Genomic DNA, 17,266 nt, shown 5'->3' on the forward strand with positions numbered 1-17,266 from the left:
GGTAGTCTGTTGCCACCTAGTGCAGAGTACCGTACGTTCATCCCAGTAGGTGGCAGTAACGTGACCAGATATGGGGATTTTGAACGTCAAACACATGCGCAGTGGCCTGTTGTGTTAGCTAATCCCCAACGCTTCACGAAAGGATGGCAGGGTACGGTTTATTCTGCTCTACAATGACAATGAAATGCCTTGTGACCAATACACCCGTGTGGTTTTGTATGAGTAACCTGTTGTATAAAACTCCGACATGTGGATACGCAAAGAAAGTTGGTAAGTAACGTTAAATGGTTTCTATAAAATGTATAATCTAATCTAGCTAACGTTAGTTCCATTAGAAAATATAACTGAGTAATGAACAATACACAGGTACAGATAAATAACAGGCACAGTGAGCAAAAGTTATTTATATGATTACAGTATGAGTAGTTAACATAGATGGTTTAGCTGACAACGTCACGAAAACGATGTGCACGCTTCAATGGGGCAGAAGCCGGTGTGATGTTGTGATTCTGGATGGACAGGTAGTTCAATAGGGTCCAGCTCCAACGTCATCTCCCAGGGTCTCTATGCTCCCACCTACTGATATGTCATCTCTCATGAAAAGTGGGCGTTTCGAAAGGAACCATGTAAGGAGAAGTGGGGGTTTCTTGGAAAATGTATTCGATAATACCCATGTCTTGTTTTCACTGATTTCATGGCAATGCTAATATGGCAGAAATGTGCTAGCTAGTGTAACAACAAGTGTGCTTGTGCTACAACAAGTGTAACAACGTATTTGAGACAGCAAGTGCTTATTGTGCAAATGTAATTATTTTTTTAAACAAACCTTGGAGACGAAACATAGTTTACATGTTGTCAAAGCCTACTTGGACACTGTCACCACATTTCCCGTGATAAATAGCCAGATTTTTGACCTGGTTACATGTACATTGAACAACACATAATCTTTTCAGCATGTTTCTGTACCAATTTAGGGAAACCCTGCTATAGAGTACCACATAATGAGTCATAATACCCATAAAACCTAGCAGTCAAACAAGAAAATGGTTCCAATCATTTTTCCCATAAGGATATTAGAAACACTTCAAATAAGGGCTGCGTAGGCTTACCCTGGCATGAGGTTTTGATAACCATGTAAATCTCTCTAGGACAAGATGATTTATCAATATATTTGCCTGTATTTACCCCCTAAACATGAAATGCTATTTAGCTGGTAATATGGCTATCATAAAGAACTTCAAATGCCATGATGATCTGGATGAGACTGCCAAATCGAGGCAAATGTAGTTAATCCAGAGATTCCTATCTAAATTTAGTCATGAAGAAATTGGCTAAATTTCTTGAAATTTACAATTCTTTAAACTGTCTTGTGCAAGTTTTAAATTTACATAATACCTGTTAGCAAAGGTGTCAGCTAGAGATGACGTGCAGGAGCCTGCAGGGATTTGTAGTCTTGCATGATGTCTACTTTGATGCTAATTAGCATTTTGGAATCTGAGAGTAAATAGAGCTGAATATATTGATAAAAGTCACCTTGTCCAAGAGAGATTTACATGGTTATCAAAACGTCACACCAGGGTAAGCCTACATTCTTGCAGTTGACATATGACGCCTCCTGGTGGCCATGTTGGAAGACCACCGCATTCATCCTAATGACAATAGCTGAGTGGCTACCCCAAACTGTATGATAATAGTGCCTAAAACTACAGTGAACAAAAATATAAACGCAGTGTTGGTTTCATGAGCTGAAATGTTTCATGCTCACAAAAATCTTATTTCTCTAAAATGTTGTGCAGAAATTTGTTTACATCCCTGTCAGTGAGCATTTCTCCTTTGCCCAGATAATCCATCCACCTGACAGGTGCTGCATATCAAGAAGCTGATTAAACAGCATGATCATTACACAAGTGCATCTTGTGCTGGGGACAACAAAAGGCCACTCTATAATGTGCAGTTTTGTCACACAACACAATGCCACAGATGTCTCACGTTTTGAGGGAGCGTGCAATTGGCAAGCTGTCTGCAGGAATGTCCACCAGAGCTGTTGCCAGAGAATTTAATGTTAATTTCTCTACCATAAGCCGCCTCCAACGTCGTTTTAGAGAATTTGGAAGTACGTCCAAACGGCCTCACAACCGCAGACCATGTGTAACCACGCCAGCCCAGGACCTCCACATTCGGTTTCTTCACATGTGGCCAGGTCTGAGACGAGCCACCGGAATAGCTGATGAAACTGTGGGTTTTCACCACCGAAGAATTTCTGCATAACTTGTCAGAAACCGTCTCAGGGAAGCTCATCTGCGTGCTTGTCGTCCTCACCAGGGTCTTGACCTGACTGCAGTTTGGCGTCGTAAGTGACTTAAGTGGGCAAATGCTCACCTTCGATGGCCACTGGCACGCTGGAGTGTGCTCTTCATGGATGAATCCCGGTTTCAACTGTACTGGGGAGATGGGGAAAAAATMTAATATAATTTTATTGGTCACATACACATGGTTAGCAGATGTTAATGCGAGTGTAGCGAACTGCTTGTGCTTTTAGTTCCGACTGCACTAATATCTAACAGATTCACATCAACTATCTTACAATGTAAAGGGATGAATAGGAAATGTACATATAAATGTACATATAAATATATAGATGAGCAATGGCGTGCTGCATAGGCAAGATGGTATAGAATACAGTATATACATATGAGATGAGTAATGTAGGATATGTAAACATTATTAAAGTGGTGTTATTTAAAGTGACTAGTGATATCTTATATTAAGTCCATTTATTAAAGTGGCCAGTGATTTCAGTCTGTATGTTGGCAGCAGCCTCTCTATGTTAGTGATGGCTGTTTTTCAGTCTCTCAGTCCCAGCTTTGATGCACCTGTACTGACCTCGCCTTCTAGATGATTGAGGGGTGAACAGGCAGTGGCTCGGGTGGTTGTTGTCCTTGATGATCTTTATGGCCTTCCTATGACATCGGGTGCTGTAGGTGTCCTGGAGGGCAGGTAGTTTGCCCCCGGTGATGCGTTGTGCAGACCGCACTACCCTCTGGAGAGCCTTGCGGTGATACAGCCAGACAGGAGGCTCTCGATTGTGCATCTGTAAAAGTTTTAGTGTTTTAGATGACAAGCCAAATTTCTTCAGCCTCCTGAGGTTGAAGAGGCGCTGTTGTGCCTTCTTCACCACGCTGTCTGTGTGGGTGGACCATTTCAGTTTGTCCATGATGTGTACACCGAGGAACTTAAAACTTTCCACCTTCTCCACTACTGTCCTGCCAATGTGGATGTTTTGTTGACGTTGAGTGAGAGGTTATTATCCTGACACCAAACTCGGAGGGCCCTCACCTCCCTGTAGGCCGTCTCGTCATTGTTGGTAATCAGGCCTACCACTGTAGTGTCGTCTGCKAACTTGATGATTGAGTTGGAAGCGTGCATGGCCATGCAGTCATGGGTGAACAGGGAGTACAGGAGAGGGCTGAGAATTCACCCTTGTGGGACCCCAGTTTTGAGGATCAGCGGGGTGGAGATGTTGTTTCCTACCTTCACCACCTGGGGGCGGCCCGTCAAAGTCCAGGACCCAGTTGCACAGGGRGGGGTCGAGACCCAGGGTCTCAAGCTTGATGATGAGTTTGGTGTTGAATGCTGAGCTGTAGTCAATGAACTGTAGTCATTGAACAGTATTCTTACATAGGTATTCCTATTTTCCAGATGGGATAGGGCAGTGTGCAGTGTGATGGCGATTGCATCGTCAGTGGACCTATTGGGGCGGTAAGCAAATTGGAGTGGGTCTAGGGTATCAGGTAGGGTGAAGGGGATCTGATCCTTGACTAGTCTCTCAAAGCACTTCATGAGGACAGAAGTGAGTGCAATGGGGCGATAGTCATTTAGTTCAGTTATTTTAGCTTTCTTGGGAACAGGAACAATGGTGGCCATCTTGAAGCATGTGGGGACAACAGACTGGGATAGGGATTGGTTGAATATGTCCGTAAACACACCAGCCAGCTGGTCTGCGCATGCTCTGAGGACACGGCTAGGGATGCCATCTGGGCCGGCAGCCTTGCGAGGGTTAACACGTTTAACTGTTTTGCTCACGTTGGCCACGGAGAAGGAGAGCTCGCATGCTTTGAGCTGTGTCAGTGGCACTATTGTCCTCAAAGCGAGCAAAGAAGTTGTTTAATTTGTCTGGGAGCAAGACATCGATGTCCGCGACGGGGGTGTTTTTTTTTTTGTAATCCGTGATTGACTGTAGACCCTGCCACATACGTCTTGTGTTTGAGCCGTTGAATTGCGACTCTACTTTGTCTCTATACTGACGCTTGTTTGATTGCCTTGCGAAGGGAATAGCTGCACTGTTTGTATTCGGTCATGTTTTCGGTTGCCTTGCCATGATTAAAAGTGGTGGTTCGCATTTTTTTTTTGCTTTTTTTTTCGCGAATGCTGCCATTAATTCACGGTTTCTGGTTAGGGAAGGTTTTAATAGTCACAGTGGGTATAACATCGTAGATGAACTTGCTAATAAACTCGCTCACCGATTCAGCGTATACATCAATGTTGTTGTCTGAGGCTATCCAGAACATATCCCAGTCCACGTTATCGAAGCGTGGAATCCGATTGGTCAGACCAGCGCTGTATTGACCTGAGCATGGGTGTTTCCTGTTTTGTTTCTGTCTATAGGCTGGGTGTACACAAAATGGATTAATGGTCAGCGTTGCCGAAGGCAGGGCGTGGGAGGGCTTTGTATGCATCGCGGAAGTTCGAGTAGCAATGATCCAGAATTATGCCAGCTCGTGTTGGGCATTCAATATGCTGATAGAATTTAGGGAGTAATGATCTTAGGTTAGCGTTGTTAAAATCTACTTGGGGGGGGGGTTATACATGGCTGTGACTATAATCGAAGAGAATTCTCTTGGAAGATAATGCGGTCTGCCTTTGATTGTAAGGAATTCTAGGTCAGGTGAACAAAAGGACTTGAGTTCCTGTATGTTGTTGTGATTACACCATGAGTCGTTAATCATAAGGCATACACCCCCGCCCTTCTTCTTACCAGAGAGATGTTTGTGTCTGTCGGCCCGATGCGTGAAGAAACCGGGTGGCTGTACCGACTCTGCCAACATATCCCGAGTGAGCCATGTTTCCCAGAAACAGAGAATTTTACAATGTCTGTCTTTCTGGAAGGCAACTCGTGCCCTAATTTTGTCCACCTTGTTATCTAGAGATTGGACATTGGCGATTAATATGCTAGGAAGCGGTGGATGGTGTGCTCGCCTTCTGAGTCTGACCAGTAGGCCGCTCCGTCTGCCTCTCCTGCGGCGACCACTTTTGGGTCGGCCTCTGGGATAAGCAATTTGAATGCACATAGATAGTGTGACGTGATCCTGAGGCCCATTGTCGTGCCATTCATCCTCCGCCATCACCTTTCAGCATGATAATACACAGCCCCATGTCGCAAGGATCTGTATACAATTCCTGGAAGCTGAAAACTTCCCAGTTCTTCCATGGCCTGCATACTCACTAGACATGTCACCCATTGAGCATTTTTGGGATGCTCTGGATTGGCGTGTACGACGGCGTGTTCCAGTTCCCGCAAATATCCACCAACTTCGCACAGCTATTCAATATGAGTGGGACAACATTCCACACGCCACAATCAACAGCCTGATCAACTCTATGCAAAGGAGATGTCGCATTGTGGCGGTCACTCCAGATACTGATTTTCTGATACACACCTCTGCTTTTTTAAGGTATCTGTGACCAACATACGCATATCTGTATTCCCAGTCATGTGAAATCCATAGATTAGGACTTAATGAATTTACAGTTGAAGTTAGAAGTTAGCCAAATACATTTGAACTAAGTTTTTCACAATTCCTTACATTTATTCCTAGTAAAAATCCCCTGTTTTAGGTCAGTTAGGATCACCTCTTTATTGTAAGAATGTGAAATGTCAGAATAATAGTAGAGAGTGATTTATTTCAGCTTTTATTTCTTTCATCTCATTCCCAGTCTGTCAGAAGTTCACATACACTCAATTAGTATTTGGTAGCATTGCCTTTAAATTGTTTAACTTGGGTCAAACGTTTCGGGTAGTCTTCCATAAGCTTCCTACAAGTTGGGTGAATTTTGACCCAATCCTRCTGACAGAGCTGGTGTAACTGAGTCAGGTTTGTAGGCCTCCTTGCTCGCACACGCTTTTTCAGTTCTGTCCACAAATGTTCTATGGGATTGAGGTCAGGACTTTGTGATGGCCACTCCAATAACTTGACTTTGTTGTCCTTAAGCCATTTTGCTACAACTTTGGAAGTATGCTTGGGGTCATTGTCCATTGGATGACCCATTTGCGACCAAGCTTTAACTTCCTGACTGATGTCTTGAGATGTTGCTTCAATATATCCACATCATTTTTCCATCCTCATGATGGCATCTATTTTGTGAAGTGCACCAGTCCCTCCTGCAGCAAAGCACCCCCACAACATGATGCTGCCACCCCCGTGCTTCACAGTTGGGATGGTGTTCTCCGGCTTGCAAGCCTCCCCCTTTTTCCTCCAAACATAACAATGGTCATTATGGCCAAACAGTTCTATTTTTGTTTCATCAGAGCAGAGGACATTTCTCCAAAAAGTATGATCTTTGTCCCCATGTGCAGTTGCAAACCGTAGTCTGGCTTTTTTATGGCGGTTTTGGAGCAGTGGCTTCTTCCTTGCTGAGCGGCCTTTCAGGTTATGTCGATATAGGACTCGTTTTACTGTGGATATAGATACTTTTGTATCTGTTTACTCCAGCATCTTCACAAGGTCTTTTTTTGTTGTTCTGGGATTGATTTGCACTTTTCGCACCAAAGTACGTTCATCTCTGAGACAGAGCACGTCTCCTTCCTGCCACAGGTACACCTCCAATTGACTCAAATTATGTCAAGAAGCTTCTAAAGCCATGACATCATTTTCTGGAATTATCCAAGCTGTTCAAAGGCACATTACACTTAGTGTATGTAATCTTCTGGCCCACTGGAATTGTGATACAGTGAATTATAAGTGAAATAATTTATCTGTAAACAATGTAGATGTAGCACAAATGTAGCACAAAGGAGATGTCCTAACCGACTTGCCAAAACTATAGTTTGTTAACAAGAAATTTGTGGAGTGGTTGAAAAACAAGTTTTAATGACTCCAACCTAAGTTTATGTAAACTTCTCACTTCATCTGTATTTAAATTGACGCATTTCCTTATAGGAACTGTAACTCAGTAAAGTCTTCAAAATTGTTGCATGTTGCGTTTTATATTTTTGTTCAGTGTAGTTAATTCATCACCATGTCATTTTCTGAACGGTATATGGCTACTCTAACAAGGCAGGAAAGACAACAGAAAAATATATGTTTACAGATTCCCTGCAGTCATGAAACACCTTTGGTGACACCAAGGAGATAAGACTCATAAACTGTAAGAAAAGGGAAGAAACAGTTTTTTGCCCGTCAAGATCTGAACCCAGACAACTGTCAGTACAGGTTCTTTTACGGTTATTTCATCAATGGTAAGTCTGCTCGTTTTCAAATTTTGTTTAGCTGTTATGCTAACCAGGTGTTAACAACAACACTAAGTTAGCCAAAATTAGCTAGCTAGATAGCTTGTAGTCTAGCTAAAAGCATGTGTCGAGTGAGTTTCAAGTTTTGGGGAAGCAATTTCTTCACCATATGCACCTTGATAACAAAGGATTGCATGCATTTATTATCGCATTTGCAGAGTAATGTAAGCCTACTATTCCTAATGTGATGAGTAGATTGGCTATATCAGAGACATTTTTTTCCTTTGTCTGGGAGAAATGTGGCCTTTGATAAACATTTCCTACATTTCTGCTACACTTTATATAACTGGAGACATTAGCCACATATTTTTTAATACGATGGTAGGCTAGGCCTACTCTGCTGACACCGACAACAGATCATTCCTCGTCTTGAATGTAATCATGTAATCTATGCCTATGAAACGTAGTCATGGCTAGAAGGGATGCAGCTTTTGTCAAATTGACGTCAAAAGTAAAACAATCATTTTAGCTAACGCCTTTCCTTACCTTAACCTAATTATCCTAACCTGCTACTTGAATACTCCTAATCTGTAACAAATAGTCAAATTACGTTAATTTGACAAAAGATGGATACATTCTACCCTTGTAGAATGTACAATATGAGGTCCATATAACCCCCCCCCCCCCCCCCAAAAAAAACAATGATCATTTGAGAACTTTATTCATAAGAGAAAATGTATGGACATTACAGCATAGGAAAAACGCCTCAATGGGTTAGGACAACCTGCTGTGTTGACTGGTTGTTCCAGCCCAACAACATATTTAATCTTTATGACACTAAAACAACTGAATTAATTAAACACAACCAGACAATTAAGAGCCCTGGTGGTATAGCTGATCTGAAGAAGTGATATTCTAACATCAGGTGTCCTTTATTTGTTTATGTACTGTATGTCGACTGGATTCCCCCTGTGAAGATGAGCAGTGCTGCAGCAACATCAGTTTCTTCTATAACTTCGTCCTTTTCCAGATATGAAAGGAGACATCCCTCAGTTATACATTTATTTTGGAACAACATGTAAAATGCTTATTTATGTACTTATTTATGAAATTATAAACATACTCTACTTTAATAATAGGCTATATTGTTGTTTGGGTGAAATTAAAAGTGTTTTGTCATTTCTGCTTTGCATTGCTTTATTGAATAAAAAGTATTTCTWATAGCCTAACTAGTAAATATATATATATATATATATAAACACATTTAGCATAAACAATGTAATTGTTGTGGTAGTATTAGGAAAACCATTTTCATTATACCAGTGGCACTTCCGAAGTGCCACTCGGATCTTCTGGGAGAAAAGTATCTGGCATTGAACATGGTGGTGGATGTTTTAAGCTAAAGATCCCATCTCCTGCTTCTAGACATTTCACCACCTAGATTACAAGGGTTGGATTTGCACAAAACTATTTCATGTCAGCACAATGCATGTAAAACATCTATTATAATGATTAGCCTCATACATTGTCTACTGGTATCGTTTTAAAAATTGAGAACATGTACTCAACAATATGTAAAAAATGTGTGAGTTAGGCTAATGCCATCATACTGTAGGCCAGTGTTTCCCAACTCGGGTCCTCGAGTACCCCCAATGGTACACAGTTTTATTGTAGCCCCGGACAAGCACCCTGATTCAACTTGTCAACTAATCATAAGGCCCTCTGTGTTGAATCAGGTATGTTTGTCTGGGGCTGCAACAAAACTGTATGCTGTTGGAAGTACTCAAGGACTGGAGTTGGGAACCGCTGCTGTAGGCCTATGGCTGCATTGGTGTTGCATGCCGTTATCAGCTGCAAAATGGGTTCACATGGCTGATATCCTGAAAATAGTGACAGTCAAATAAATCTAATTGGAGAGCTTACAACTAGGTAATGTTCATTTGAGAATACAACACAGACAAGATAGATTCCCTTACCCTCTTTACTGACGGAGCTGTGATCAATCAACATTAACAATGGTTTATCTTGAATAATAGTTTGAAGTTAACAAGTTTAAACACTTCAAAGAATCAACACTTTCATATAATTTCAAAGTGTACTAGTAAGCTAACTCATATGTAAAGGTTAGACATCTTAGTAAAACAAGTAGGCTATTATTACTAAAGCATAATTTAATCGGGCGGCAGGTAGCCTTGTGGTTAGAGCGTTGGGCCAGTAACTGAAAGGTTGCTAGATCGAATCCCCGGGCTGACAAGGTAAAAATCTGTTGTTCTGCCCCTGAACAAGGCACTGTTCCTAGGTCGTCATTGTAAATAAGAATTTATTCGTAACTGACTTGTTCAGGTCCAAAAAAATGTTTAATTTTAATTTTAATTCTGGTGAAAAGAATGCATTAAATACCAGGGTTGGCAAACCTCGCTCCACTGATCCCTGGTCTACTGGGTGAGCTGACTTCTGTTCCAGCCCAGCAATAGTACACGTACAGTGCCTTTGGAAAGTATTCAGACCCCTTGACTTTTTCCACATTCCACATATTCTAAAATGGATTAAATTACATTTTTTCCTCCTCAACCCCATAATGACAAAGCAAAAACAGGTTTTTTGAAATGTTTTGCAAATGTGTGTGTGTGTATATATAATTAAAAAATATATATGAAATTACATTTACATAAGTATTCAGACCCTTTTCGAGACTCTTAAAAAAAAAAATGTATCCCCTTTTTCTCTCCAATTTTCGTGGTATCCAATCGCTAGTAATTACTATCTTGTCTCATCGCTGCAACTCCCGTACGGGCTCGGGAGAGACGAAGGTCGAAAGCCACGCGTCCTCCGAAGCACAACCCAACCAAGCCGCACTGCTTCTTAACACAGCGCGCCTCCAATCCAGAAGCCAGCCGCACCAATGTGTCGGAGGAAACACCGTGCACCTGGCCCCCTTGGTTAGCGCGCACTGCGCCCGGTCCGCCACAGGAGTCGCTGGAGCGCGATGAGACAAGGATATCCCTACCGGCCAAACCCTCTCTAACCCGGACGACGCTAGGCCAATTGTGCGTCGCCCCATGGACCTCCCGGTCGCGGCCGGCTGCGACAGAGCCTGGTCGCGAACCCAAAGACTCTGGTGGCGCAGCTAGCACTGCGATGCAGTGCCCTAGACCACTGCGCCACCCGGGAGGCCCTTGAGACTCCAAATTGAGCTCAGATGCATCCTGTTTCCGTTGATCATCCTTGAGATGTTTCCACAACTTGATTGGAGTCCACATGTGCTAAATTCAATTGATTGGACATGATTTGGAAAGGCACACATAGAAGGCCAAACTGAGCTCTTGGGGGAGAAGGGCCTTGGTAAGGAAACTCTTTGGACTGAATGCCAAGCGTCACATCTGGAGGAAAACTGGCACCATCCCTGCGGTGAAGCATGGTGGTGGCAGCATCTTGCTGTGGGGATGTTTTTCAGTGGCAGGGACTAGTCAGGATTGAGGGAAGATGAACGGAGCAAGGTAGAGAGAGATCCTTGATGAAAACCTGCTCCAGAGCGCTCAGGACCTCAGACTGGGGCAAGGTTCACCTTCCAACAGGACAATGACCCTAAGCACACAGCCAAGACAACGCAGGAGTGGCTTCGGGACAAGTCTCTGAATCTCCTTGAGTGGCCCAGCCAGAGCCCAGGCTTGAACCTGATCGAACATCTCTGGAGAGACCTGAAAATAACTGTGCAGCGACGCTTCCCATCCAACCTGACAGAGCTTGAGAGGATCTGCAGAGAAGAATGGGAGAAACTCCCCAAATACAGGTGTGCCTAGCTTGTAGCGTCATACCCAAGAAGACTTGAGACTGTAATCGCTGCCAAAGGTGTTCAACAAAGTACTGAGTAAAGGGTCTGAATACTTATGTAAATGTGATATTTCAGTTTTATTTGTAATACATTTGCTAACATTTCTAAAAAACAGTTTTTGCTTTGTCTTTATGGGGTATTGTGTGTAGGTCGATGGTGGGGGGGAAACTATTTTAATACATTTTAAAATAAGAGTATTCAGGTACAGGTGGATCTGTGAAGACCTCTAGTGTGAGGTAGCTATTTACTTGCTAGTAGGAGTCTATATGCCGCTTTATGGTCAGGATGCCCACAGTGATGCACAGTTCCGATCATAACTTCCTGTGCAATCAAAATAGCTCTTTCACCCACACCCACTGAATAATTGCCTGTATCCTCTGTATGCCTTTGCTTGTCCATATTATCTCTGTAAATGGTGAAGTTTATCTCAAGGCACTGCATCTTTAGATTACATCTGAATGTTGCCTTGCCACATAACATTCAGGACAATATCAAGTTTCAAGTTGTATTAGTCGTATGTACAGGATACGCATGGTATACATCGTCCAACGAAATGCTTAGTTGAAGGTTTCTCCTCTACAATGCAACAAAAATAAATTAAGAAAATATAAGAAAATGGAATATAAGGTAAATGAAAGTAGAATAGAATAATACATTTTATAATACAGGAAGGCACAATTTATAGTCCAATATTTACACGTATATTGGGGAAGGGGAGATGGAGGCAAGTGTATAAATTGAGCAGTATAATAAGAGTCTGGTAGCAGCAGGTGTGTGTGTGCATGTGTGCTAAGGTCCGGAGAATCAGAGCAGGTGGTCAAGTCCAGTTCAAGTGTTCAGCAGTCTGGTTTGTAGATAGAAACTGTTGTTATCAGACCTCATTCTCCGATACCGTCTGCACGACGGTAAGGGAGATAACAGCTCATGGCTGGGGAGTGTGGGGTCCTGATGATGCTGCGTGCCTTTCTCAGGCACCGTTTCAAGTAGATATCCTGGATGGGTGGGAGCACGTTCCCAGTGATCTACTTGGCCTTCTTCACCACCCACTGGAGGGCCTTGCAATCGTGGACGGAGCTARTCCCGTAACAGACCGTGATGCAACCGGCCAGAACGCTCTCGATGGTGCAGCGGTAGTATTTGGAGAGGACCCGGGGCGGAATGCCAAATTTCTTCAGGCTTATTAGGAAGTAGAGACGCTGTTGCGCCCTCTTGACAAGAGTGATGGTGTTGTTGGTCCGTGTCAAGTCCTCAGTGATGTGGACGCAGAGGATCTTAAAATGTATGACTCTACTGCAGTCCCGTTGATGTGGATCGGGGCATGTTCCCTCCTCTGCTTTCTGAAATCAACTATTTTGTTTTGCTCACATTGAGGAAGAGGTATTTGTCATGACACCACAATGCCAGTTCACTTACCTCCTCCCTATAGGCTGACTTATTGTTGTTGGTTATCAGGGCTACATCCATGGTGTCGTCAGCAAACTTGATGATGGAGTTGGTGTCGTGCAAAGCCACACAGTCATGAGTAAACAGGGACTACAGCAGAGGAAAGAGGACACCCCTGGGGGGCCCCTGTGTTAAGAGTCAGTGTGGAGGAGGTGTTGTCAATCCTCACAGCCTTTGGTCTGCCTGTCAGGGTGTCCATGTTCCAGTTGGAGAGGGTGGGGTTGAGCTTGGAGAGAACAATAGTGTTGAATGTTGAACTGTATTCAATGAACAGCATTCTCACATACTGTAGGTGTTCCACTTGTCCAGATGTGTTACGGCCATGTAAATAGCGATGGAAATGGTATCTTCCGTGGATCAGTTGGGTCTTTAGCCAATGTTAAATCTATTGCATTAATTAATTTACCTGATTTTTAAGACTTTATATCTATAAATATGGGATCAATTAGATGTATTTAACATAACACTGGGCAAAAATCTTGAGTCCAATCTTGTTCATGTTCTCTAACTCATTGTTTCCATGTTTTGTAGAACAGTGATAGCGATGCTGAAGTGTTGAATGAGTCATAACAGGTTTTTATCCCAACTTGTTTTCTCTCTGCCAGCTGCCAAAGGGAAAGGCAAGGGCATCGTGAAAGATGTGCTGAAGGGGCCAGAGGTGTGTAAGGACCCTGTGAAGCTCACCTCTCATGCTGTCGGAGTCAACATTTTTAAGCAAGGAGACAACCCTGCACTTAAACCACACAAGGAATATCCAGAGTGGTAAGTGCTCAAATGTGATACTACCTTGACAAAGAGAGCTGGAGATCAGTTGTGTTTTTGTGGGATATTTTGAGCTATAGCTTTCACTTGAAAAATATAAATATATCCTGTTAATGCTCTACTTCCTGTTAATGCTCTACTTCATGTCCATGAATATCAGCTTTTGTTATAAACATGTAGCGTTGTGTGTTTTTATTAATGAATAATTACAAAAGCTTTATAAACAATTTAAGTGACACCAAGCTTCTGCCTCCCAGGCTGTTCCAGTTACAGCTGGGTCCCCTTAAGGATATCCATGAGCTGAAGCCAGATAGCCGTGAATACTGAAAGGTCCTGAGGAAGGAGCACGTGGCGCTTTAACAGGTTACACATAGGGAAGAAGCTGTAGGACCCGGGGCAGCGATCAGCTGCTCTACAGAACTGTGTTCTCTGGACACCAGACACTATAGCACAGCTGTAACTTGACTGAGTCAATACTCTCAGCCTGTATGTCATCTTTCTGCTGAAAAGGAATAACCCATCACCTCGAGAACTTGGACTTTGTACTGTAAAATAAGGCAAATAGAAAGACCTGGATTTTGAATCCATCTCAACTTTTGCATTTTGATTTCTAATCTCAAATGTTACCATGTGTAGGCTTCTTTGAAAAAGATGACGCATACAGACATGTTATTTTAGAATTATGTGAGGGTATGAGTTTTGATTCACACCTTGCAGATAGCATCTGTAATACTCTGTGAACATACAAAATTATGTATCTTTTGTCTCTCCCTGCTGTCTCAGTATGTGTAGCCCATCTATGATGCTGTCTGTTCAAAAAGTGTATGACATTGTTGGCAGTATACAAAGCGTGTGAAAAGTTAGGATTTGGCTTGACACCAATCACATCAGAAGCAAAACGTCATTGACAGAAACAAACTTGAATTGTTGTGTCGTTGTCCTCCGGTGGCTAGCTAGCTAAAATCGTCCCTTTTCATGGATAGAGACAGGGATTTGGAGTTTTGGTTTTACTTAATTCTCCGTGCTGGCCAATTATTATAAGGGAGATTCTGATCCAACCATAAATTCAAACATTGTGCCCCTGGCCTGAGAGGATGGAAGTTCAACATGTAGCTATATGTAGTTGGCTAATTTTAATTAACTGGCCTGGTGTATCATTGCCCATGAAAGGAAGTTAGGCTAGCGAGCAAGCATTTAAGTCAGGTAGCCTAGGGCAACAACAACTATAAAAGTGTAGGATGGCATTTGCATTTCCCTACAAGTAGGGTGAGTCAACATGTTTTTTCTACTTACACACACACAGAACTCAGTCCCATGGACAGCCACATCATATTTAGCTTAAGTTGATTGGACTAAATAGTTGTTGGTATCTTTTAGTAGTCAGATGAAATGTAGCACATGGGGATGTGTGAAACTTACTCCTCAGCCTGAAGTGTCCACACTTGCGCCAGCTAATAGCTAGCTTTTCGCGTAGCACCGACTGGTAAGACGTTACAGGAGGGCGGTCATGTGTGCTAGCACGGCAGAGGTCCCAAGTTCGCGTTCAGAAAAATGAAGGCCTTGTTTATTCTCGTCACTTGTCAGAGAGAGAACACCTAAATACCTTTTGAGATCTGCTTATTTCGTGCAAGATTTTGTGTATCAATGGTGAATAGAATGACTGTTTTGATTATTCTGTAAGTGATTATTCTACACAGTGGCGTGTTCATGGATGCCAAGGGAAGCCAGGCTTCCCCAAATATTTGACCAATACCAAAATATTAATAAAATTATATTTCGTCTCTGTGTTTTCATAATTTGAGTGTCTGAATCTCACTGGAGAAATGATCGGAGTGAGGGAAACAGCGCCCCTCTGTCTCAGTATGTGTAGCCCATTTATCTGTTGCTATCTGGACCTAAAAAGTATAACATGTTGCCCCCGTAGCATTTGATTGAATGATACCAGCAAGCATTTGGACAAAACTTCAGTGTCGGTTTCTGGTCTGCTTGTGTTGCTGTCCTGCAGTAGCTAGCTTGCTAAATCCTCCCATTCCTAAACCATGGATGGAGATGGGGATTTGGACTTGTTGTTTTGACTTAATTCTCTGTACAGGCCAATGATTGTGATGGCGATTCTGATCTAACTATAAATGTATATATTGTGCCACTGGCCTGAGATGATTGAAGTTGAATATGTAGCCTAGCAGGCTCCCATTAACTAGCTAGCAAGAAAGGAGGTTTGCATTGGCATTCAACTAGTCTACAAGTATGGTGAGTCCAAAAAATATGTTTTGCTTAAGCACGCACACCCACACACACAGACTGAAATCTGTACCATGGACAGCCACATGACATTTAGCAACATTGATTGGACAATTTTTTMGGGTATATTTTAAGTTAGTTTTCAGTGTATTAAACTAAGCATGTATAGCCTTGTTAATTTTATGATGTTTAATTTGAAATTGTACTGGAATAGCAGAGGCAGTGCTCCTGTTGTTTTTATGCTGACTTGTGGTAACTGGTTTTAAATCAGTAGTTATTAAGTAAACTGTTGAAAACATGAACTTGCTTGACCATGCTGCAGGTGAAATAACTGTTACATGCAATATTTGCTTTGTGGACTTCACCACTCTGGTTTTGTGATTAAACAAAGTTGTTTGTGGTTGAATTTATTCTGCCAGTGTGGCTTCCCAGGTAGCACAAAACGTCTGGCCCACATCTGGCCTGATTCCGGCATGCCAGATCTAAAACTGCTGGCCCGGGTCTGGCAGCCGGATCCTGCACGAGTCTGAAATGAATGTCGGTACAGACTAGGCCTGAGTCATTCGGGCCAGATCTGGCAGCCTGAACTGAGCCAAAGCTGCCATGTTAGGGCCAGAATCGTCCCAGGAATGGCCCAAATATACTTGATTTTACCCCCACCCCCCACACACACCACTGCAAAAAAATATATGAATATTAAAATATGTGGAGAGGTGTGCAAAAATAATCAATGTGACATTAAGGAGACGTTTTTATCCAAAGCGACAGTATGTTGGCATGCATTCATTTTCCGTTCGTGGACCCAGGAATCGAACCCACAATCATGACGTTTCGGGCGCCATGGTTTTTTCCATTGACAGCTATGGTCTTTATTTTGGCTAAAGACTAACTTTGTAAGTTTAATAGGCTATTGGAATAATTCAACATGCATGGTTGTAGGCTGCATCACTCCTTCAGCCTAGGTAGCAGATTATCAAATGGAAGATATAGGCCTATGTTTTGGGAAAATACAATTATTCTATGTCTTAGGATACAACACAGTGCAATGAGAAATGTATTATTGTTAGTACACAATTATTGTCTAGGCTGTAAACTGCAGTGATGTAGGCTAATATGAATAACCGCTCAAACGTCCTTTTGTGTTTCATGCGGAAATAAAGCCCTGATTATACAACCATTTGGAACAGTTTTGGCTTTATTCTCGACAGTTTACAAGGTCCAGAAAATTTCATTAGGCCACTCATATGGTGTATTTTGTCAGGATGTATCAACGTTTACAGATAGGCTATAGCCTATTTTTCTATGGTAGGCCTATGACACTGAGATGTGCTGTCTGTCGTAGACAGTGGTGTAAAGTACTTAAGTAAAAGTACTTTAAAAGTGTTAATTAATTAGTTTTTTGGGGTATCTGTACTTTACTATTTATATTTTTGACTACTTTTACTTCACTACATTGCTCATGAAAATAATGTACTTTTTAC

The 17,266-nt window shown here is 42.3% G+C and overlaps 1 protein-coding gene across 1 annotated transcript; it reads left to right on the forward strand.

Annotated features, from left to right (window-relative positions):
- Window positions 1-9: 9 nt before the first annotated feature.
- LOC111975618 (large ribosomal subunit protein mL54-like) lies at window positions 10-16,959 on the forward strand. The gene is made up of 3 exons (XM_024004045.2): window positions 10-270; window positions 13,388-13,544; window positions 13,802-16,959. The coding sequence occupies exons 1-3, from the start codon at window positions 144-146 to the stop codon at window positions 13,869-13,871; spliced, it is 354 nt and encodes a 117-aa protein (XP_023859813.1). The 5' UTR covers window positions 10-143; the 3' UTR covers window positions 13,872-16,959.
- Window positions 16,960-17,266: the final 307 nt, after the last annotated feature.

The sequence above is a fragment of the Salvelinus sp. IW2-2015 genome, linkage group LG16 (genome assembly GCF_002910315.2).
Source record: "Salvelinus sp. IW2-2015 linkage group LG16, ASM291031v2, whole genome shotgun sequence".
NCBI lineage: Eukaryota > Metazoa > Chordata > Actinopteri > Salmoniformes > Salmonidae > Salvelinus > Salvelinus sp. IW2-2015.

Bases quoted from the DNA above. Each gene is read 5' to 3' on its own strand.
- LOC111975618 (XM_024004045.2), top strand. From the start codon at position 144: ATGGCAGGGTACGGTTTATTCTGCTCTACAATGACAATGAAATGCCTT. The intron at 271-13,387 runs GTAAGTAACGTT...TCTCTCTGCCAG, and splicing joins TGGATACGCAAAGAAAGTTG to CTGCCAAAGGGAAAGGCAAG. The intron at 13,545-13,801 runs GTAAGTGCTCAA...TCTGCCTCCCAG, and splicing joins CACAAGGAATATCCAGAGTG to GCTGTTCCAGTTACAGCTGG.